Source organism: Mauremys mutica, chromosome 9 (assembly GCF_020497125.1).
Source record: "Mauremys mutica isolate MM-2020 ecotype Southern chromosome 9, ASM2049712v1, whole genome shotgun sequence".
NCBI classification, from domain to species: domain Eukaryota; kingdom Metazoa; phylum Chordata; order Testudines; family Geoemydidae; genus Mauremys; species Mauremys mutica.
The window spans coordinates 50,533,110-50,556,046 of NC_059080.1; the positions used below are offsets into that span (position 1 = coordinate 50,533,110).

At 48.9% G+C, this 22,937-nt stretch overlaps 1 protein-coding gene across 4 annotated transcripts in view; it reads right to left on the bottom strand.

Moving 5' to 3' along the window:
- Positions 1-3,383: 3,383 nt before the first annotated feature.
- SLCO2A1 (solute carrier organic anion transporter family member 2A1) overlaps positions 3,384-22,937 on the bottom strand; it is a 90,847-nt gene continuing 71,293 nt past the window's right edge. For all 4 annotated transcript variants that reach the window (XM_045030766.1, XM_045030763.1, XM_045030765.1 and 1 more), the window contains 5 exons: positions 18,329-18,488; positions 9,697-9,866; positions 7,360-7,424; positions 5,407-5,527; positions 3,384-4,398 (listed from right to left, as the gene is read on the bottom strand). In XM_045030766.1, the coding sequence (XP_044886701.1) occupies positions 4,278-4,398; positions 5,407-5,527; positions 7,360-7,424; positions 9,697-9,866; positions 18,329-18,488 (637 nt within the window). In that variant the 3' untranslated portion in view covers positions 3,384-4,277. The remainder of the gene's footprint in view (positions 4,399-5,406; positions 5,528-7,359; positions 7,425-9,696; positions 9,867-18,328; positions 18,489-22,937) is intronic.

The window sequence follows — 22,937 nt, forward strand, 5'->3', positions numbered from 1 at the left end:
GAGGTGAGGGTAATGTTAATACAAAGGCAATACTAGACCACCCAGACTGAGATGCCACTTGATTTTCTCAGCTGTGACATAACTGTCTCTTTCTATTGTACGTCTGAGTCCAGTTCCAAAGCATCAGCCCGGCCGCCCACGTGGGTGTTTGCCAGAAGACTGCTATAAAGAATGCACTGTATTACGACTGACGACTGCCTCGTGGAAGAAAGTGTTGCCTTGGGGCGGGAAGTGAGACGGGTGTCAGCTAGGCAGCGGCTCCCTTAGTCGTGAGGTGCCTAATGCCACACTACAGCAGCTGCTTGGGGTAATGCAGGGAGATGCATGCCCCTGATGGACTCACCAACACCACTTGCCAGAGAGCCAGTGTATTCCATGGTGGGCTCCCCGCCAGCTCCGGGCCAAGCCTGACCTTCAGTAGTTTGTGAGCTCTCAGCAAATCCCAGTGCAAGCTGGTTTGGCTGCCAGCACAAAAGGCCCCAAACCAGCAATTTAGGACCTTAATTCAACAGCTCCAGTCCTTCTGATCTCTCCCAGCCTTGCTGTTTGAAATAATTCACCAACAGCCTAGTCAGTCCCGGCACAAGCCGCCTGAGATTTGTTCCTTTGCAGATTCCAAAAGCTAAGGAGGACAGTAGAGAGATCTGAAATAAAGCAGCAGTCACACCTTTAAATTCCCCCTGGTGCCCTGGGAGCAGGGTGCCAAGATGGTGATTCCTACAGCACCCAGCTGGGTGGAGGCTGGAGAAAATGGAGGAGGGGGAATAGTGGGGAGCTTTGGGATGAAGGTGGATGGTGGTGTGAAAGGGAATGAACATTAATGCAAGCCCTGCTAACCCAGCATGGCTCTCTGGCCCCATTAGTGGCTAAACCGTGTAGAGAGATTTATGAACCTGCTACTGCCTCCAAGTTAACAGAGTTCAATCAGTGGCAGCTCACACTTTTAGAGCCCACAGTTCAAGGTTCGATCCCCACTGGTGACCAGAATAAGGGAATTATTGTGAACTGGCCCATTCAGCATATGTCTGCGTAGCACTGATGCCTCTGGGTGGGTTGTTGGCACAGGGATCGAACCTGGGACCGCTGGATCTTAATATATGAGCCTCTACTGCCTGAGCTAAAAGAGCCTCCTCACTTACCCAAACCAGGAGCAGGCTCATTGGCTTCTAGCTGGCCTAGCCACAGCTAGAGGTGGGTTGATTGCCACTCCAAGCAGGCATTGCTTACACATCTTCATGTATTATCATTGTGCCTGCCTGCTTCTTCATCACCCTCCATTCCAAAATAAATCTAAGGGTGAAGTGCATGGCTCTGCTTCCATCACTGTCCCCAGTACCAAGCCCCAAGTCTCACTGACTTCCCAAGGCTGGAAATCGATCCCCTCTAGGTGTGTCAAATCATGGTTCTCAGGATCAATGGCCATTTTTGAAAGCATTGGCCCACGGTCAGATGGTCCATAGCACTGTTGGGAATGAAACCCGGGTCTCCTGGTTACTCAGCTGTGCCGTAATCACAAGGCCATGGTTCCTAGGACATGTGGGACCAGGCTTTCCAGAGGGCTCAGTGCCAAGCTGTCAAGTGCTGAGCACAGATCAGTGGGTCCAAATTTTCCGAAGAGCTGAGCTCCCTCTAGGCCCCTAAACAGGGGCCAGATTTTCCAAAGAGCCCAGCAATCAACGTGCAGAAAATCTGGCCCTGTGAGGGGGTACTTGAATGTCTGGCCCCTGCAGCCTGTTCTTGACTGGGGGGTGCAAAGAAGCTCTGACCCCAAGCTGGAGAATGTGGGGAAGCAGAGACTGGGAAGTGCACAAGTATAGACTAGTCCTTCGCCGAAGTCTCCTACAGAACCTCTGCCCTAGCCTGAAAGCTGTGGTGCCAAAAGAAACTGCTCCCACCTCTCCATGCCCAGCAGGCCCATGCTGTGCATACTCAGATCTCAATGAGAACTCTCCCAATGAGCGTCCTTTGGGTTAATTCTGTCCCTTCTTCCACAGAACTGTCTGCCCAGGAAATGAAACACCCCAGGTTGTAGCCCTAAGGATTAATCAGTTGCTTGCATAGATATATCTTTTCTTATAAACTTGAGTATTTGATGTAATAAATTTATAGATTTATATTAAAAATAAGTTTGGCTGTAATGCAAGAGACCTACAGGCCAAAACCCTGTATGTTAAGCTAAGGCAAAGTTAGCATATCTATATTGGGACCCTTTACCCAGAAAAGTAAAGATGACCTATATTTGTTACCCAAATAGATAAAACACCCACACAGATATCTAGAGACCTTTACCTAGACCAACAGACAATGAAGGAGGGCAAAGGGGATTTTTCAAAGTTGTATCCACAGACTTAACAAGTACACCACAAGTGCGTACATACCTGTCATCCATACGCACATACATACTAGCCTATGGGGTAAATGTACCCTAACATTTCTGTGGGGGAAGGATGAAATTTGGGCATAAGAGGAAGGATTTCCAACCAATGCCCTATAAAAAGGCGATTCATCTCACCATTTAGATGCAATGCAATCAATCCACCTATCTACTCTTCATTGTCTCCATCTTCAACAATGTACTGATGCTACCCATCTACGATGGCTATTAACTGTTAATAGGCCGTACTATGTTTCTTTTCAAACTTTAAGTTTTAAGGGGACTAGGCTAAGCTTGGTTTCCCTACGCTTTATTTCAGTTTGAGGTTTATTGAGTTAAGTTACAGAGTAAACAGCTTTAACAACTCTTTGCATTAGCTTCCTCGGCCAGAGGTGTGAAACCAGAACCGCCAGAGGCGGGGTCCTGTGTCTTCCAACACCAGGTTATTAAAACAGAGCGTGAGTATTAACCAAAGTTTGCAGCACATAATATTGTATTATCATATGTATCTCTTGAATAACTGTGATACAAAATTATAATTGTAATTCTAACTGTTTTACCATTTACTTACTATTTCATTTATTTGAATAAAATGTCTTTATGATGATATCTGTCTCAGTGTGAGCTTCCTGTCATACCCCCGAAGGTCCTTCTATAAACTCTGTGGCACTTGATTCAGGATGAACTTTATCTTCTGATCAAACAAATTGGTGAGCCTAAATCCATACTAATTAATATCTATAATAATAATTATGAGTTTTAATTAATTAAAATTAATTAAATAAAAATAAATTAAGTTGCTAAATTAAATCAACACTACTAACACACCCCAAATCAGGGCTACAAGGTGGGCCTGATCCTGTGAGGTGACGGGGCCCTCCCCTCCTATTGACTTCAGTGAAAGGTGCTGCTCAGCACCTCCCAGGATCTGAGCCCATCAGCACAACAAGCAGAGCCCAGGGGAGAGGAAGGAGATCTCCCACAGGGCATTCAATAAAGCACCCGAGAGTAGTAAACATGGGTTTTATTTAAAAACATGACATTGCACAGTAAACTACTAGCACTAACTTCATACAGTTCATCTACCTGTGTCCACGCTGGCCTGTGTGTGAGGTGGAGGGGAAAAGATCTCTGAGCAGAGACTATACATTTCTTTGATGCTAATGCCACTCCCTCCTCTGGTCCCCCGGCCAGGCCAGGCATAGCGTACATGGCATGGGATAGAATACATTGGACTGAAGCAAGCTCTTTCACAGACACAGTGGGTGGACAGGAATTTCTGGAGTGGTGGGACAGGGCTCTCGCTCCTTGTCCCCCTTCCCCAGCCTATACACACGGCTTTCGCAGCTGTAACAGATTTACCCCAAGTAGAATTTTTCCCACTTGCCATTCCTGCATGTTCAAAGTCTTCCAAGAGGATAGATGCTCTTGGGGCAGTCCAGGGGCTCCTCCCCACAGGCCAGACCCCTCTTCTATTTCTCCTTTGGAAAATGAAAAGAAAATCCTCTTTTCTTTGGGGATGTGTGACACTCTGCCAGAGAACACCTTACTCTCGGATCCTAAATGGGTTCTCAGCCACTGGCTCTTCTTTTCCACATGTCCTGGGAAATCCACACTGGCACCCCTTGGGGGCACTTTGCTTTGTAACACTGATTGGCCATTTATGGTAAACGGTTGGCCCCCGAAAGTCCAGTTTGTTCTCCATTCCCCTCCTCGGAAGAGCAAAGATTTCTGGCCATGGTCTGCATAGCTGGGTTACAGAGCAATTTGCATTCTGGAGCTCAGAGATCAGCCGCTAATATGGAGTTGTTTTCTTACAAAATACAACTAAAAGACTAAGTACTGGTAGTAAATATGGATAGGCTAGGAAGGGTGAGCTCGTGGGTCCATTTGCAGGGCACAGTTAGACCAGGCCAGCTGCCTTCTCTTGCACATTGTATTCCTTGTTCTTCTTCACCCGCCAGTTGATGATGACTAGCAGCAGAATGCCAAGGAGTTTATACCCCATCTGGAGGCCTATGTATCTGGCAAGAGAAAGAAATAGAGAAAAAGAGCAGTGGTGAAACTGCCAGGAACAAACTCCGATCTGATGGGCCGGTCCCTGTGCTCGCTAAGGTGGCCCTGCTGCTCCCTTGGAATGAGCCCCGAGCTCTGCTGAACCTTTGGAGTCTGCAAGCTGACCGAGGAGAGGCAGTGCAGTGCCATAGCTAGGGCGCTGGCTTCCTGGCTCTGCCACTGAGTGCTGTGACCTCGGGCGACTCCTGGCCCCCCTGTTTGCCTCTCCCAACATTTGTGTGTTTAGCCTGGAAGCTCTTCAGTGCAGGGACTGTCTCCTGCATGACCAGCACCTACCACAATTCTGCCCCTATCTCCCCGGTGGACTTTCAGACTTCCTGGGACACCAACAACACCACTAACTGTTCAGCTCTGATAGTTAGTTGTGCTGCACTGGAGGCTCTGCGATGAGACCGGCGCTCTGTGGGTGAGAGAGAGGCCATCCTAACTCGAAGCCCTCTCCTAGCTACACTTTAACCTATCCTAAAAGAAAATCCCTCCAGTTAAAATATAACCCAGGCAGGAGACAGGTTACTTGCCTCACACCTAGCAACCTAGCAAGGGAGGAACACTCTACACTGCTGAGGGGTAGGGTCTTTGGCTTATCCCACTATTTACAGTAGCGGCAGTGTTCGGACTATGTTCACACATGACCTTTCTCTCCCACAGTCTCCTCTCAAGCCCCTCCTTTGGTCTGGTTTGCCTGCCCCCAAGTCCCTGGACTATCTTAAGCATGCAGCCAGTTGCCTGATCAACCCCCTGACGTCTTTCTCAATCCTACGAGCCAACTGAAAAGAGAAAAACTCTCAGGAACCCCCCTCCCAATGCCACCTTCTACCACCGTTTTGCTGTCAAAATGGACCCTCCAGGGCCTGGGCCTCTGAAGGCAGTGGGAGCATATGGCTCCTGAGAACCACCGGCCTGACCCATTCCGAGCCAGGGATGGGCTTGTCCCCAGGAGAGCTGGCTCTGAGTACCTGCTACGAAGGAAGTCATTGTTGTAGTAGGCGCAGAATCCTCGCTTGCTGCATTGCTTATTCCAGTGGAGGCAGGAGGAGTCAATGAGGAGACCAAAGAGAGCTGGAGCAGGCAACCAGGCTGCCATGGCCAGGGGGAGAAGGGGAAGAAAGCATGTGAGACCAGCATCACACTCCTTGCCCCGCAATATAGACACAGCTGCCTGTTTAAATTCCCTCTCCTGTTTGCATGGAGGGTGTTTCCAGCCAGACCTCAAACCCAGCCTGGCATCCTGCCCCCCCCTGGGGGCAGGCCTGATACTTTGCATCTGCTTTACCCTAGGTGGAGCACCCTTTCCATTATAAGCCAACCCAGCTGCTTGGGCGCCATGCCAGGACTCTCCCATCATGCCTATGCTTTGTCTGGTCCCTGTAGCTGGAACTCAGTCAGTGGCTTACTGTGGCTGTATGCAAGACATACGTTGCAGGCGCCATGACTGGCTGTGCCCATGGGGCGATTCTGCCCGACCTCTGGATGCGCAAACAAAATGGCGTCCTGTGCACAATGTGACCTTGCGTGCCCTGTGCGTGCCAGGTCATGTCGCAGGGAGGACGCCATTTTTCATGCAAGTGTACAATTGCACACCTGACTAAAAACATCCCAGCATGCCACTGGCCTCAGTCCCAGTCACTCTCTCTTCAGAGCTCAACTTGAAACCTTCCTCTTCACTTTAACCTGTCACTGAAATTGACCCCTCCATTTTTGCTTTCCCCCAGCCTTCTGTTAGTGGCTACCTACTTCGCACCACTAATGGGGCCTTGAAATGGGCATCAGTTACACTTGCACTCCTCTTACAGCTGCTTGACGTTGGTGAAGTCAAGGGAGGTCTGATGATTTCCACCAGCTGAAGATCTGGCCCCCACAGCAGTGTAAAGCAGGGTCAGTGTAAATGAGATTTGGGCTCTACATTCCTTTACTGGCTGCACGATAGCGGCAGCGGGCCAGATCCTGAGCTGATGTAAATTGGCGGCACTCTGCTGAAGTCAGTGGAGCCCTGCTGATTTACACCAGCACAGAATCTGACCCAGAATGTTTGCTCCAAGTGTTGAGGGAACTTTAATGTCCGAAGTTGTCAGGACATCAGCATTGGGGCCCATCCTGCCTTTCCTGGTCTCTACAGCTCCCCCTCTGTACTTTACAATGTGAAGATTGGAAAACTGGCAAAAATGCCAACATTCCTGACATGAGAAATGATCTAGGTGTTGTTTGATGGAGGGTTTCAATGGTAGCAGACTGTGCACTATCTGCTGGGACAGCTGAATGGGGGTCGCAGAACCATCAGTGGAGTGTCAATACTTTTTCAACACCCAGAGAAGTTTGGAATTTAAAAAAATGTTACTGCTTCATATGAACAAATAAATAAACGAGACACAGACCGAAAGGTAAGTTAGGACTTGTCTACAGAGACACTCAGTTCCTGGGGGTAAATCTACCTCACACTAGCCTGTTGCACACTTACTATCCAAGTGGACCCTGCTGCCATGTGTTAAACATTCCCTAGTGTGCTCTGATCTACTCCTGTTTCAAGTGGGGTAGCTCAATGTGCACTAGGGAACTCTTAGTGCACAGCAGTGGGTGTACACAGCAAACAGCAGGGGCTAGATTTAGACCCTGGCTTGCTGCAAACTAAGTGTTCACCCAAACACGCACTTAGACAGTCAAAAGAAATCCTGTCCTCTCTCCAGTCTCCAGCTCAGACCTGCGCTATAACATTATATGATTCACACACAATCATAGAATCTCAGGGTTGGAAGGGACCTCAGGAGGTCAAATAGTCCAACCCCCTGCTCAAAGCAGAACCAATCCCCAACTAAATCATCCCAGCCAGGGCTTTGTCAAGCCTGCTTGTTTCCTCCCAGTTTGTGCAATAATTGGTGGCTTGTACAGGGAGCTCAAATCAGACAGACACTCACCTAACAGTCTCATCAGTAAGAACTGGACTCCAATAGCAAAGGACTTTTCATCCTGGTTCACCAACCTGTAGGGGAGAAGTTAGAGAAGATCAGATCCAAAAGCTGGACTCATCATTTTTTGATGTATTGCCCTGTGTAGATAATGAACAGGTTGGAATCTGCATTCCGGTGGCTTGGGGCTCACCACGTCTCATGGAATGTGCAAGGCTTAAAGATACAGTCAAGCCAGATTTCTCTTGATATGAAAGATGTGGGAGAAAGGGATGTTTAAGTAATTCCTGAGGGAATGGGCCAGATTCAGAGAGGACGTCACTGGTGATTGGAGCTGGTCAGAAAATGGTAAGTATTTTCTGTGAAAAAAAACGAAAGAAAGGGGAAATACTTCCCCTTAAATATTTTGCAGAATTTTTCCAGTGAAAAACTGAAAACGAAGGGCTGAGAGAGGATCTGATTGCTGTCTATAAATTCATTAGTGGGGAAACACCTGGGAGGGAGAAGAGCTATTTAAGCTAACAGACAATACTGGCACAAGAACAAGTGGGTATGAAGTGGCGGTGAGTACATTTAGGCTGGAAATGAGAAAGTTTCTGACCATCACAGGACTGAGGTTTTGGGATATTCTTCCAAAAGGAAGAGTGGGGGAAGCAACCTAAGAGTGGGGGAAGCAACCTAACTAGCTTTAAGATGGAGCTTGATAAATATATGAAAACATTATATGACGGATTACACATCTGCGACAGTAGGTGACTGGACTGTGGCCCAAGAGATCCCTTCCAGTTCCATGTTCTATGAAAACCCAAAACCTGATGGATCTTGAAAACTGAAGTATTTCTGGTTTTCAAAAACCTCACCCCAAACATACATTTTCCAGTTTTTGAAATATTGGTTGTTTTTGAAAACTGATTTTTTTCCAAGGGGTAGCCGTGTTAGTCTGGATCTGTAAAAGCAGCAAAGAGTCTTGTGGCACCTTATAGACTAACAGACGTTTTGGAGCATGCATCCGACAAAGTGGGTATTCACCCACAAAAGCTCATGCTCCAAAACGTCTGTTAGTCTATAAGGTGCCACAAGACTCTTTGCTGATTTTTTTCCGTTTCTGTTTTTTCATAAACCCCCTCAGAAAATGTCATTTGAAACAAAAAATGTTTGCAAAACTTGATTTAGAAACCAAGTGGTTTTCTTGTTAGAAACCCGTTTCTAAGACAAAATGCTGCTCAGCTCGCTGGTGATGTAAGTCACTCCTTGGTGGTGGGTGGAAGAAACTGATGTGCTCAAGGACAGAAAGGGGAAGTAGCAGGAAAGGCAGCCAGCAGACAGGATGAAGGTAAAGAGTGGGAGGAGCTCCACAGCCTCTTGGTTGATTTTACTGCTGCATTTACTCAGTGGAATATAATTTACACCACCACTTACATCACATTGGAATTTGGCCCAATGACTTGGTATATTCAGATATCTAACAAGCAAGTTCCATCGGGGCCATGCAGCAATTTCACACCTTCCTTGAGCATATGAAGGACGCTATTCTTTCGGAAATCTGGGTCTCTGGCCAGGACTGGAGGAGATAGGTGAGTTCTGACCTGGTGAAGAAAGTAGCTTTGGGCTGAAGAGCATGCAGCGGGGAGATGGGGATGAAGGGCAGAGAAATGAGAAAGAGGCAAGGGCTGCTGCATTCAGCTAGGAGGAAGAGGCTCTTGGGGAGCCCTGTGTCTTAAGGGGGTCCAAAAAGTTGGTGGATCTGGGTTGGGTTTAGTCTTAATTCACCTCTGATTGTGAGCCTAGGAAGATACAGGGCCAGATCCAAAACTGCCATAAATCCATGTAGCTCCATTGATATCCCTTAATTCTGATATTGACTTCCATGGAGCTCAGCCAATCAGCACCTGCTGAAGACCTGGCCCATACTTCCTGGCCTTTCTTTAAAAGACAACATACCAAACCCAGTCTCTTAGTTGCCTCTTGCCAGTGATAGACCTAGGCTGTGTGACCTATGCAACCGCATAAAGTCTAAGTCATTTGGAGCCCCCACCACACACACAGACACTCACCCCACTAGCCGGAATAGCATCCCCAACTCCACATCCAGCAGACCACATCAGAGAACGAGTTCCCCAACTGCCCTCCCCGAGCTCCAATTCAAAAGTCCATGTTGAGGTGCCACAAACAGTCACAGACTATTATACATGGGCAAGGAGCGGTGTGTCACCCCAGGCAGTAAGGAATGAGGCAGCCAGTGTGGAGAGAACCAGAAGACCTGGTCATAGATAGGGAGGAAATTTGCCAGTGCTTTGCATGTGATACTTCATATGAGGTCCCATGAAACTGAACGTTGTCGCTTACCGTAATACCATCATGTAGAGGGGATTGTGAGACAGGCAGGCTACCAGGGCAGCAAATGAGATGAGGAATACGACAGGAAGGAGTAAATGGGAACAGCTGACCAGACAGGAACCTGTCTTTGCTGAGGACTGTCCATTCTTGGTGTGGATACAGGAGCAGTTCACGTAGATCTGTTTAGGGCATTAAAAAAGACAGTAAAACATCTCCTGAGATCAGTGTATCTGGAGCAGAGTTTTCAGGACTCTAACCATCCCAGTTCTCTTCTCCCACCAGTTCTCCATGGAGTAATGGCACTGGCCTCAGTGGTAGGAGTGAGAAGAACATGGCCAATAATAAAAAAATAATATTGTGAAGTCATCATTCAGTGCTTACTAGTGATGCTTGCTCAACAGGAACCTGGCCTAGCCCAGGAAGAACTAGATCACACACAGTTACTAAAAGTCCGACTGAAAAACATATCCAAAATTTAGGCTATAAAACCATAAGAGTACAACAGTGCAGGCAGACCAGCAGCAGAGCAAGGGGCTAACCAATTTATTGCATTCAGAGCAATATATATGATTGTGGGCAGATGGCGTACGTGTGCATGCGGTACAGGAAACTCATGGCTCTCAGAGACAGACTACAGGCTCTGAAGGCCACAGTGGCTGAGCTGGAGGAGCATTGGCAGGCAGAGGTTCAGGGAGGAGACTTTTAGGGACATCATAGAGTGATTCCTCCTCCTGTCTGACAGCCCGTGTGTGTCAAGGAGGATGAAAGTCATGGGGCAGGAGATCATAGAATCATAGAATAACAGGGTTGGAAGGGACTTCAGGAGGTCATCTAGTCCAACCCCCTGCTCAAAGCAGGACCAATCCCCAACTAAATCATCCCAGCCAGGGCTTTGTCAAGCCTGACCTTAAAAACCTCTAAGGAAGGAGATTCCACCACCTCCCTAGGTAAACCATTCCAGTGCTTCAGCATCGTCCTACTGAAAAAGTTTTTCCTAATATCCAACCTAAACCTCCCCCACTTCAACTTGAGACAATTACTCCTTGTTCTGTCATCTGCTACCACTGAGAACAGTCTAGATCCATCCTTTTTGGAACCCCTTTTCAGGTAGATGAAAGCAGCTATCAAATCCCCCCTCATTCTTCTCTTCTGAAGACTAAACAATCTCAGTTCCCTCAGCCTCTCCTCATAAGTCATGTGCTCCAGCCCCCTAATCATTTTTGTTGCCCTCCACTGGACTCTTTCCAGTTTTTCCACATCCTTCTTGTAGCGTGGGGCCCAAAACTGGACACAGTACTCCAGATGAGGCCTCACCAATGTCGAATAGAGGGGAATGATCACGTCCCTCGATCTGCTGGCAATGCCCCTACTTATACAACCCAAAATGCCATTAGCCTTCTTGGCAACAAGGGCACACTGTTGACTCATATCTAGCTTCTCGTCCACTGTAACCCCTAGGTCCTTTTCTGCAGAACTGCTGCCTAGCCATTCAGTCCCCAGTGTGACAGGGTCAGGCCAGATGGCTACAGGAGAGTGATAGAAGGCAGATATATTAGCCCCAGGTTAAGTAGGTCCCCTTTTCCTGGGTAAGGTAACAGACAAGGTTCCAGAACAATCAGGAGCTTTCTGGAAACAATTAAGGGAGACAGGCTGATTAGAACACCTGCAGCCAATCAAGAAGCTGCTAGAATCAATTAAGGCAGGCTAATCAGGCACCTGGGTTTAAAAAGGAGCTCACTTCAGTTTGTGGTGCGTGTGTGAGGAGCTGGGAGCAAGAGGCGCAAGGAGCTGAGAGTGAGAGGGTGTGCTGCTGGAGGACTGAGGAGTACAAGCATTATCAAACACCAGGAGGAAGGTCCTGTGGTGAGGTTAAAGAAGGTGTTTGGAGGAGGCCATGGGGAAGTAGCCCAGGGAGTTATAGCTGTCATGCAGCTGTTACAGGAGGCACTATAGACAGCTGCAATCCACAGGGCCCTGGGCTGGAACCTGAAGTAGAGGGCGGGCCCAGGTTCCCTCCAAACCTCCCAACTCCTGATCAGAGACAGGAGGAGTTGACCCAGACTGTGGGTTCCACCAGAGGGGAAGATCTCTGAGGCGAGCAAATCCGCCAATAAGCGCAGGACTCACCAAGGTAAAGGAGGAACTTTGTCACACTAGTCTGTTGCAGTGCATGGGATTCTTCCGTCCTAAGTGCAGGACTCTGCACTTGTCCTTGTTGAACCTCATCAGATTTCTTTTGGCCCAATCCTCTAATATGTCTAGGTCCCTCTGTATGCTATCCCTACCCTCCAGCATATCTACCACTCCTCCCAGTTTAGTGTCATCTGCAAACTTGCTGAGGGTGCAGTCCACGCCATCCTCCAGATCATTAATGAAGATATTGAACAAAACCTGCCCCAGGACTGACCCTTGGGGCACTCCGCTTGATACCAGCTGCCAACTAGACATGCAGCCATTGATCACTGTCCATTGAGCCCGACGATCTAGCCAGCTTTCTATCCACCTTATAGTCCATTCATCCAGCCCATACTTCTTTAACTTGCCGGCAAGATCATCAAGCTGGAGTGGAGGGACATGATCCCACAGTTGAGACTCACCTTCCGGATGATGTCATGGTATCTTCTTGCACTGAGGATATCCCTCCAGGGCATGGAACCCAGTTATTGAGATGAGACAGGCCATAATAGTAGCAGAAACAATTATTAGAGCCATAGATAGTTGGATTTGTGATGACCAGGAGAATGACATGATGAACTACCTACCAGATGTGAAAGTAATGGATCTCATGAGACATCTAGATAACCTTATAGGTAGTACTGGGAAGGAGCCAGTGGTCATGGTACATGTAGGTACCAACAACATTGGGAAAGGCAGGAGAGAGGACCTGGAGGCCAAATTTAGGCTGCTAGGTAAGAGATTAAAGTCCAAGGCCTCCCTGGTAGCATTCTCTGAAATGCTTCCAGTTCCACATGCAGAGTCAGTAAAACAGGCAGAACTGCAAAGTCTAAATGCATGGATAAGACAATGGTGTAGGGCGGAAGGATTTAGCTTTATTAGGAACTGGGGAACCTTTTTAGGAAGGAGCAGCCTCTATAGGAAGGATGGGCTCTACCTGAACCAAAATGGAACCAGATTGCTGGCATGTAAAGTTAAAAAGGTTGTGGAGAATTTTTTAAGCTAAGGGCTGGGGCAAGCGGACAGGTGCAGAGGAGCACCCGGTTCAAGCAGAGACATCCCTCAGGGATTAATTCATTAAAGTGGGAACTCCATAGCCTAGTAAAGAGGATAGGAAAGAAGATGGCAAAGTACAGGTGGGAGCTAGTGAGGAACAGTCATATGTAGAAGAATCCATTTCAATATAACCAACTGAATATTGATAAAACATACAAGTGCTTATATACAAATGCGAGAAGTCTACATACTAAGATGGGTAAACTAGAGTGCCTAACATTAAATGAGGATATTGCTACAACAGGAACCATGGAAACTTGGTGGAATGAAGATAATCAATGGGACACAGTAATATTAGGGTATACCCGTATTTTTCCGTGTATAAGACGCCCCCATGTATAAGACACCCCCACTTTTCTAACCCCAAATTCAGGTTTTTGTTTTTTTTTCTCCCCTGCTTTGCCACTCCGGGCATGCCCCAGGTTTTTTTTGTTTTGTTTTGTTTTCTTTCCCTGCTTAGCCCCTCCGGCCACGCCCTGCCCGGCTCCTGCCGCGTCCCTCCCCGGCTGCGTGACTCCTGCCGCCCGGCTCCCCGCCTCCCCGGCTCCCCCGGTCCCCAGCCGCCCAGCTCCCCCGGTCCCCAGCCGCCCGACTCCCCGGCTCCCCGCGTCCACAGTCGCCGCAGTGCCCGGACCGCACTACCGGAGCCGGGCAGCCGGGGAGCCGGGCGGCTGGGAGCCGGGGAGCCGCCCGGCTCCCCAGCCGCCCGGCTCTCCCGACTCCCCAGCCGCCCGGCTCTCCCGGCTCCCCAGCCGCCCGGCTCCCCGCGTCCACAGTCGCCGCAGTGCCCAGACCGCACTACTGGAGCCGGGCAGCCGGGGAGGCGGGTAGCGGGGCGGCTGGGGAGGCGGGGAGCCGCCCGGCTCCCCGTGTCCCCGGCTCCCCCAGTCCCCAGCCGCCCAGCTCCCCGTGTCCCCGGCTCCCCCGGTCCCCAGCCGCCCGGCTCCCCGCGTCCACAGCCGCCGCAGTGCCCGGACCGCACTACCGGAGCCGGGCAGCCAGGGACGCGGGGAGCCGGGGAGTGGGTGGCTGGGGAGCCGCCCGGCACTCCGGCTCCCCAGCCGCCTGGCTCCCCGCGTCCCCGGCTCCCCGTGTCCCCGGCTGCCCGGCAGTGCGGTCCGGGCACTGCGGCGGCCGCGACCCCACCTACCCGGATGCCCGGCTCCGGACACTGCCCGGCCCCGCGCTCCCAGCTCCAGCTGCGGATGGACTGTAGCGCCACCAGCCACGTGCAGGTAGCGTGGTAAGGGGGCAGGGAGGGGGTGTTGGAGAGAGGGCAGGGGAGTTCCGGGGTGGGGGGGTGGATAGGGGTTGGGGGGGTCAGAGGGCAGGGAACAGGGGGCTTACTTCCGTGTATAAGACTACCCTCAATTTTTAGGCTAAGGATTTTAGGAAAAAGTATAGTCTTATACACGGAAAAATACGGTAAAATATATAGGAATAACAGAGTAGGTTACTGTGGTGGGTGAGTGGCACTATATGTTAAAACTGCTGTGACAGACCCAGGCCAGTGGGGTACAGGAGTCTGGTAGAGGGCAAATATACTGGTCACTGGATGAGTAGTTTTCTGTTCCCTGAGTGACCAGAGCAGGGGCTGCACTAGAGTAATCAGGAACCTGCTAGAAACAATTAAGGCAGACAGGCTGATTAGAACACCTGCAGCCAATCAAGGCAGGCTAGTTAGGGCACCTGGGTTTAAAAAGGAGCTCACTTCAGTTTGTGGTGTGTGTGTGAGGAGCTGGGAGCAAGAGGCGCAAGGAGCTGAGAGTGAGAGGGTGTGCTGCTGGAGGACTAAGGTGTACAAGCGTTATCAGACACCAGGAGGAAGGTCCTGTGATGAGGTTTAAGAAGGTGTTTGGAGGAGGCCATGGGGAAGTAGCCCAGGGAGTTGTAGCTGTCATGCAGCTGTTACAGGAGGCACTATAGACAGCTGCAATCCACAGGGTCCAGGGCTGGAACCTGGAGTAGAGGGCGGGCCTGGGTTCCCCCCAAACCTCCCAACTCCTGATCAGACACAGGAGGAGTTGACCCAGACTGTGGGTTCCACCAGAGGGGAAGATCACTGAGGTGAGCAAATCTGCCACTAAGCGCAGGACCCACCAAGATAGAGGAGGAACTTTGTCACATAGCATAAAGCCAAATAAGGTGAAAATCGGAAATGACTTGAACAGAACCATAGTATCTCTATAGACAGAGATTTGATGCTTGAATAGTAAGAGTCTAGCAGTAGGAATATACCACCGACCATCTGACAGGATGGTGACAGTGACTGTGAAATGCTCAGGAAGGCTAAAGAAACTACAAAACCAGAAAATGTCATAATAATGAGTGATTTCAACTATCCTCATAGTGACTGGGTAAATGGCACCTCAGGACATGATGCAGACATGAAATTTCTAGATACCATGAATGACCGCTTCTTGGAGCAGCTAATCCTGGAGCCCACAAAAGGAGAGGCAATTCCTGATTTAGTCCTAAGTGAAGCACAAGATCCGGTCCAAGAGGTAATGATAGCTGAACCACTTGGTAATAGCAACCACCATGTAATTACATTTAGCATCCCTGTAGGGGGGAAAATACACCAAAACCCCCGCCCCAGTGACATTTAACTTTAAGAAGGGGAACTACACAATAATGAGGATGCTAGTTAGATGGAAAATAAAGAGAGCAGTCAGGAGGGTAAAATGCCTGTCACAGCTGGGTTGTGGGCGGCAGACCTACCAGAACCAGAGTCCACAGTCACAAGACAGGGGTCAAAAGCCAGCTGGGTCAGGACTTCAGGAGGTCAGAAGCAGGAGACAAACTGGAGATCCGACCCACGAGTCAGGCCAGGTCAGGTACCAGGGGCTCAGAGGCTGGTGACAAACTGCAGATCAGGAACCACAAGACAGATGCCAACAGGCCAGGTGGGTCAGTAGGCCAGAAGATCAAGCTGGGGACACAGGAGCAGGAAGCACAAGGCACAGAGTCCAGAGCAGGGTGGAGCCCACTAGTTCAAATAACTTCCTGCTGCTGGCTCAAACGGGGACAGCAGGCCAATCAGCCATGCTAGGATGCTGCCAATCAGACCTCAGGTGCAGAACCTCATGTGTCTCAAGTGAGCTATTGCTAACATCCGCCAGGTGGAGGGCTGGGGCATAGCTTCTCCCAGGCAGACCTGTAGCATCAGGCAAAGTACTTTAAAACACCATAATAGAGGCTCAGACTAAATGTATACCCCAAATGAAAAAAGACAGCAGGAGGACCAAAAGAATGCCACCCTCGCTAAACAGCAGAGCATTACAAGCTAAAAGATGCCTTTTAAAATTTGGAGGTCAAATCCTAATGAGGAAAAGAGGAAGGAGCACACACTGTGGCAAATAAAATGTAAAGGTGTAACAAGGCAGGCCAAGAAAGAATTTGAGAAGAAACTTGCTAAAGACACAAAAACTAACAGTAACAAACAAAAAAAAAGTAAGTAGATCAGAAGCAGGAAGCCTGCCAAACTATCAGTGGGGCCACTGGATGATCAAGGTGCTAAATGAGCGCTCAAGGAAGACAAGGTCATCACAGAAATGCTAAATAAATTATTTGAATCTGTCATCATTGCACAGGATGTGAAGGGGATTCACACATCAAAGCTACTCTTTTTGGACAATAGATCTGAATTATTGTCCCAGACTGATGCGTCAATAGAAGAGGTTTTAGAACAAACTGACAAACTAAAAAGTAATGAGCTTCCCCAGTTTATATAGAATTCTTTGAAGGAGTCAACATGTACATGGAAAAAGGTGATCCGGTCGATATAGTGCACTTGGATTTTCAAAAAGCCTTTGACAATGTCCCTCATCAAAGGCTCTTAAGGAAACAAAGTAGCCATGAGATAAGAGGGAAGGTCCTCTCATGGGTCAGTAACTGTTCGAAAGACAAGGAAACAAAGGGTAAGAATAAATGGTCAGTTTTCACAATGAAGAGAGGTGAACAGTCCTGGGGCCTGTGCTGTTCAAAATATTCATTAATGATCTGGGAAAAGGTAGTGCACTGTGAAGTGGCAAAGTTTTCTGATGGTACAAAATTGTCCTAGATAGGTAAGTCCAAAGCTGACTGTGGAAAAACTACAAAGGATCTCACTAAACTGGGTGACTGGGCAACAAATTGTCAGATGAAATTCTACGTCGATAAGTGCAAAGTAACGCACAGGGCCGGCTCCAGGCACCAGCTGAACAAGCAGGTGCTTGGGGCGGCCAAGGGGAAGTGGCGGCACGTCGGGCTCTTCAGTGGCAATTCGGCGGCGGGTCCCTCTCAGAGGGAAGGGCCTGCCGCCGAATTGCCGTCAAAGAAGAAAGTGGCGTGGTGGAGCTGCCGCTGATTACGATCACGGCTTTTTTTTTTTTCCTGCCACTTGGGGCGGCAAAAACCCTGGAGCCGGCCCTGGTTATGCATATTGGAAAACACAGTCCCAACTATACATATATATGCAATGATGGGGTCTAAATTAGCTGTTACCACTCAAGAAAGAAATGTTGGAGTTATTGTGTATAGTTCTCTGCAACCTTCCACTCAATGTGCAGCAGTGGTCAAAAACTCCTATAGTATGTTAGAAATTATTATGAAAGGGATAGAAAATAAGACAGAAATTATCATAATGCCTCTATACAAAGTCATGGAGCACCCACACCTTGAATACTGTGTCCAGTTCTGGTCGCCCCATCTCAAAAAGAACACAGAGGAACTGAAGAAGGCTCAGGGAAGGACAATAAAGATGAACAGGGGTATGGAACGGCTTCCATACAAGGAAAGACTAAAAAGATTAGGGCTGTTCAGCTTTCAGGACATTGGAAATGTCTCTATTTTTCATTGCTTTGATTAAAACTTTAGACATTTTTAACAGCTACACAATGCTTGTTCGAGATGTATTGCTATGCCAAGCAGAATTTGTTCAGTGTTTAACCTGAAACTGATAATTCAGAGGAACAGGCATCCAAGGTGATAAATCATGTTTGGTGTGAAGAGGGAGAAAGTCAAATGATTGCAGGCCTCATCAAAGCTCTTCTTTTGCTTTGAGGCAACATTAATTATACTTGTCCAAGTGTTCCGTGATCACCTTATTCCGAACATGAAGCTCTGGGGAAAGTCCTGTGCTCAGAGAAGTATGCACATGCTACTGGTGAGTCAGAAGCTGGCATGGCAATACCAATGCACACTTAGAGAGAAGTGCCCTTTGTTGGGACTGTTTTCCAACCCGCAACAATGTCACCGCAAAAGCACCTGAGAAAACGATCACTGTAGCTAGAGGTGGCTCCGGACACCTGATCTTATGGGCTTCCAGAAAACAGTTTAGATTCCAGCCCGTCAATGTGACTATGTGGGCCAGATGGCTCAGCAGCGCGTCATCTCCCCAGCCCCTGGAATCCAAGTTGCCGCTACTTACCAGTTGCGTGGGTGTGGAGGAATTAACAATGGAATCCGTGCAGCCAGCATCGCAGGGGGAGATATACTCCACGTTGTTGTCTCCACAGACTGGGTGAAAGAGGTACTCTGAGCAGGAGCACCCAGTGGGGCACTTAGCTTGTGATTGGGAACTTGATGTACTGCCAAAAAAATGGAAAAAATAAAATAAAATAAAAAAATAAAAAAAGGATAGGGAAAAAAACCCACCCTGTTGCATTCTCTGCGTGGTTAACCAATTTCCCTGTCTCTGTTTGTGTTGGGCCACTGCCATGCAATAGCCTGGCCTTGTGCCTGATTCCTATGCCCCGGCAGGTACTGCTAAAGTTTACAGTGAACTTAGCAGTAATTACTCACATGTGCACGCAAACAAACATTCACACCCTTTTTTTTGGTGGAAAAGTAATAATCAGATACCTAGAAATTTAACTGGGCTAAGGCCTCTGTCTGAAACCACATAACACCCAAATCGGAAGTGAGGGGAATGTCAGTTCAGTCAGAATTGAAACTGGAAGCATGCTAGCTCGAACACACAAATTGAGGCAAGGGCTGCATTTAAACTTCACAGGACAAAATTCCCTACACTGATTTTTCTTTCGTTAGCACTAAGGAGGAGCAGTAAACTTCTGCAGTAACATATGACCCAGTAATCCATCTTCAGGGATTACACCCAGTCAAATCCTGGGGTGTGGTGGATGGCAGGACAGACTGCGTATGCTTTACTTCCTGCAGCAAATAGCTAACAGTCACCTGGGGCTTTCCAGGTAAAAGGGATTTTCCACTGCTCATGGGCTGCTGGCACTAAGGTGGGGAAGATTTCCAGAGCAATGGAAGGCATTGGCCAATAGACATCAGACCACAGAAAGAGTTTGACTAGCTTGGTAGTTGGTTTGACCCAAGCAACCTGCAGGGGAAGGAGAGGAGCAGGTTAAGGGAGCCACTGGGGAGAAGAGACAGTGTCTGGAGTGGCTCAAATAATAGCCAGAAAGTGCTGAGCCCAAACCTTGCCCTGGAAGTGGATTGAGTTCACTGGGCCTTCATGATGAGGTGGAAGGGGCCTCTCACTCTCTCTCTCTCTTTAGAAACAGTCTCCAGTTAAATCCCTTCTCCTGGCCCTATTTGACCTGTAGGATTTTGCCCTCCCCACTCAAATTGACAAGGAATGTGGATTGTGGTCCCTCCACTTCTGCCAGCCAGGGGTTCTGTGTACAGTGGTTCCCTACAATCAGCAGTGGGGAACTCACTTACTACTTGTCCTGCCCAGGCTGCTTAGATGTGGCAGCAAAGGGGCAAATGCCTGTTCTCCACTGCAGTCTCCCAACCTGCCATCTCCTCCCATGCAATTGTAACCCACACACCTCCTGGGCATGGTGCTCTGTCCCAGCTAGTGGCACCAAGACCACTGAGAGAGAGAGAGATTAGAGTCTGCTCTACAGCCTTAGCTAAGGGCCATATAGCTTTTAGCTCATGCAGTAGAGGCTCATGTATTTAGCTCCCGAGGTCCCAGGTTCAATCCCGCCTGCTGACAATCCCATCTGTCAATGTTACACAATTATCAGAGAAACTCCAGCCCATGCCTTCAAACTGGGGAGTGACAAACATGGTCTCAAATTAAAACATAAAATTAAAAACCATCACCACCTCCCAGCAGTGTATTGGAGTTCCCTGACCTCGCCCCAGCATTTCCAAGGCAGGAATGAGGTAAAGTCAGACTTTAATACACAGCATCACAGCATGCAGATCTCTCTCGGCAGTGTGGCACCTGCTCCCTGCATTCCATCAAAACACAGCAAATTGTCAGTAAGTGATGGGGCAATTCAATCCCAGGGCCTGGTCAGCAGACACTGCACCCCCGAGCTGACTGCGCCCTCCCTGACAGCGACCGGACATATACAAACATCTTAGTGAATCCTGACACCACTAGAGGGCATAGGTGTGCTGACCCATAGCTCCAAATGGCACCTCCAAAGAGCCTGCAAGCCCCAACTCTCTGCAGCTCTGCTTCACTTGTCCAGACTCTGATCTCAGACTGCAAAGAAGGGTGAGTGGCCTGGAACTGCAGTGGTAATGTGCTCAGAGACCTCCAGGTAAGTATTACCAGTCCCTACAGAGTAACCTGCTCTCTTTCTTCAGAACAGCGCCACTTCAATTAACACACAGTGTTGAACTCTAGGCTGGGAGGAATTCTTAGCTGGACCGAGGCTGATGGCCTGAGCTCCTGAAGCAAGCAGCCAGTCTGGCTCCAGCAGCAAGAGAACAGTGCTGAATGAAAGCATGGCCCGTGCCTTACAAAAGCTTTGTACAGCTCAGTCGAGGGGCTGTCGTGACTGGTGCCTTCTAAGTGTCTCAGCTGAACAGCTGAGCCAGCTATGGCACGAGCCTGGAGGCCTTTGATGCCCTGCCTGCCTGTGAGAGGCAGGAATGGAAATACCGAGTTAGCCTGAGGTGACTGGGATTCTTTTGCAAAGGATTTCATTCTAAGTCGTTTCACTCCTGTCTCTGAATCCTGGCCTCTCCAAGTAGGAGGTGCCTGAGGAAAACAGCCCAGATGGGAAATAGCACTGAGGTGCTGGAGGGGGCTCTCAGGACTGTGCCACTAAAATCCTGCCATCAACTGAAGGGAGAGTCAGGGGAGCTCTTTGCCTCTGATGCGGGTCCCTCTCTCTGCCTATGGCTAAATCTGTCCTGCCGGAGATCCCATTAAAAACACTTGTGAAGAGGGAATTTTTGGTGTGTGGAAGCCGGCATCACAGGATCCAGCCTTATCCTACTAAGCTATGAGCCGAGAGTGAGAATCCTGGCAGGACAAACTCTTCAGAGAAGTAGGCTACAAGTGAGATTCCCTTTCCTAATGTGACCAACTTCCAGGATTCTCCCCTTGCTTCCTAGCAGGAGCCTGGAGCCAGCCAGGCTCATGCCTCAGGCCCAAGAGTGAGATTCCTCTCTGCTCTGTGCAGGGAAGCAGAATGGCAGGTATGTGCTTTTCCCCATAGGAATGAATCAGATGGCCCCAACAGGCAGGAGCTTTCCCTGGAGAAGATGCTCTTCTCTCATCTCCCCATCCTTGCAGTATCTGAGTATCTCATAATCAGTAATAGATATATCCTTACAACTCCCCAGTGAGGTGGGGAAATGCTATCATCCCCTTTTTACATAGGGGAAACTGAGGCACAGAGCAGTCTTGTGATTTGCTCACAGTCATACCAGGAGCCTGTGGCAGAGCTAGAGAATGACCCCAGGACTCCTAGTCCCAAGTCAATGTCCTACCCACAAAACTGTCCTTCCTGTCTCATAGATCCTTTACCAGCTTTCTTCCCCACCCCCGCCCCCGAATCCAAACAATACAGGCTGAACACTATGCTGTATGGCTAATTAGAGCACCTCCACACATGGACAAATATTTTTGGGGATTTTTAAAATTGTCTACACTCCCACTGACTATTAACCACTGCTAATGAAGTACACTCAATGCAGATCTTGTGAGCACCGTACAAATACTGCCAGCCATTTCCTAGAGGTCTGTTTGCCGAGCGCTGGTGTTGCTTTCCTTGGTTAGAAATATGTAAGTGTTTTTTGTTTAACTACAGGAGGGTGAAGGGGAGAGAATGAATGGATAGAGTGCCAGCCCCTGGCCCCTCCTGTTTGCAAGCAGCGCACCCCTGGGACAGAGGGCTTATCACAGGCCAAGAGAAACATCTGTGTGGAAGACCCTTCTTAAGATATTGGCAGTATGCTGGGAAATGGTCTGATGAAACCGACAAGCTTGGGATGGAAACAAAGTGCAACTTTATCTTAAATAAGTAAAAGGGGACAATAAAAGCCAAGAGTTCCCTCTCACACAGCCAGAGAGGCTACTCTTCGAGAGAAGGAGGGTGAGAGCCAGCTGGCTGTACTAACAGCCTTCAGACTGGGCAGGTGTTCCGCTAGCCAGAGCCCCTCTCCCCCCTATAGAAATGTAGGGATGAAACTTACAGAGGTAGCTTTGAGTGATGTGGGAGTCATCAGGTAAACATTATGACCGCACTTGTTTGGAAAGGGGTGCTCTGTGCTGTATACCCTCTCTGTTCTCTGGCCGATATATCTCGGCCCAGCAGGTTGGACATAGATTAAAGGCCAGAAAGGATCATAATGATCATCTGGTCTGACCTCCTGTATAACCCAGGCCATAGAATGTCACCCAGTTACCCCTGTATTGAGCCCAGTAACTGGTTATGTTTATAGCCAGCAGCTGCAGAGATTAGATGGGAAATGATGCTGAAATAGATCATATGCCCAACAGACACAGAGACCATACTCTGATGAGGCTCCTGGAAGGACCACCTCTGAAAGGCGGAACTTCCCAGGATGTGCTAACCCTGTCAGCCAATCAGCATTCAGAGTGCCCTTTTGACGCTGACGCCATTGCACAGTGGCACCCCTGGTTCAGAGGCAGCCAGGATACACAATACTCGCCCTTTTCCAAACACTCTTCTGCTCAGTCAGTCCTGGGGGAGCCCACCGAGGGGAGGTGTGTAACATTCCTCTTCTGGGTGGTTGTGAGATTCTGTGCTGTCACAGCAAGGACATACGGTCGATTTGGCTCATCCCAAGAT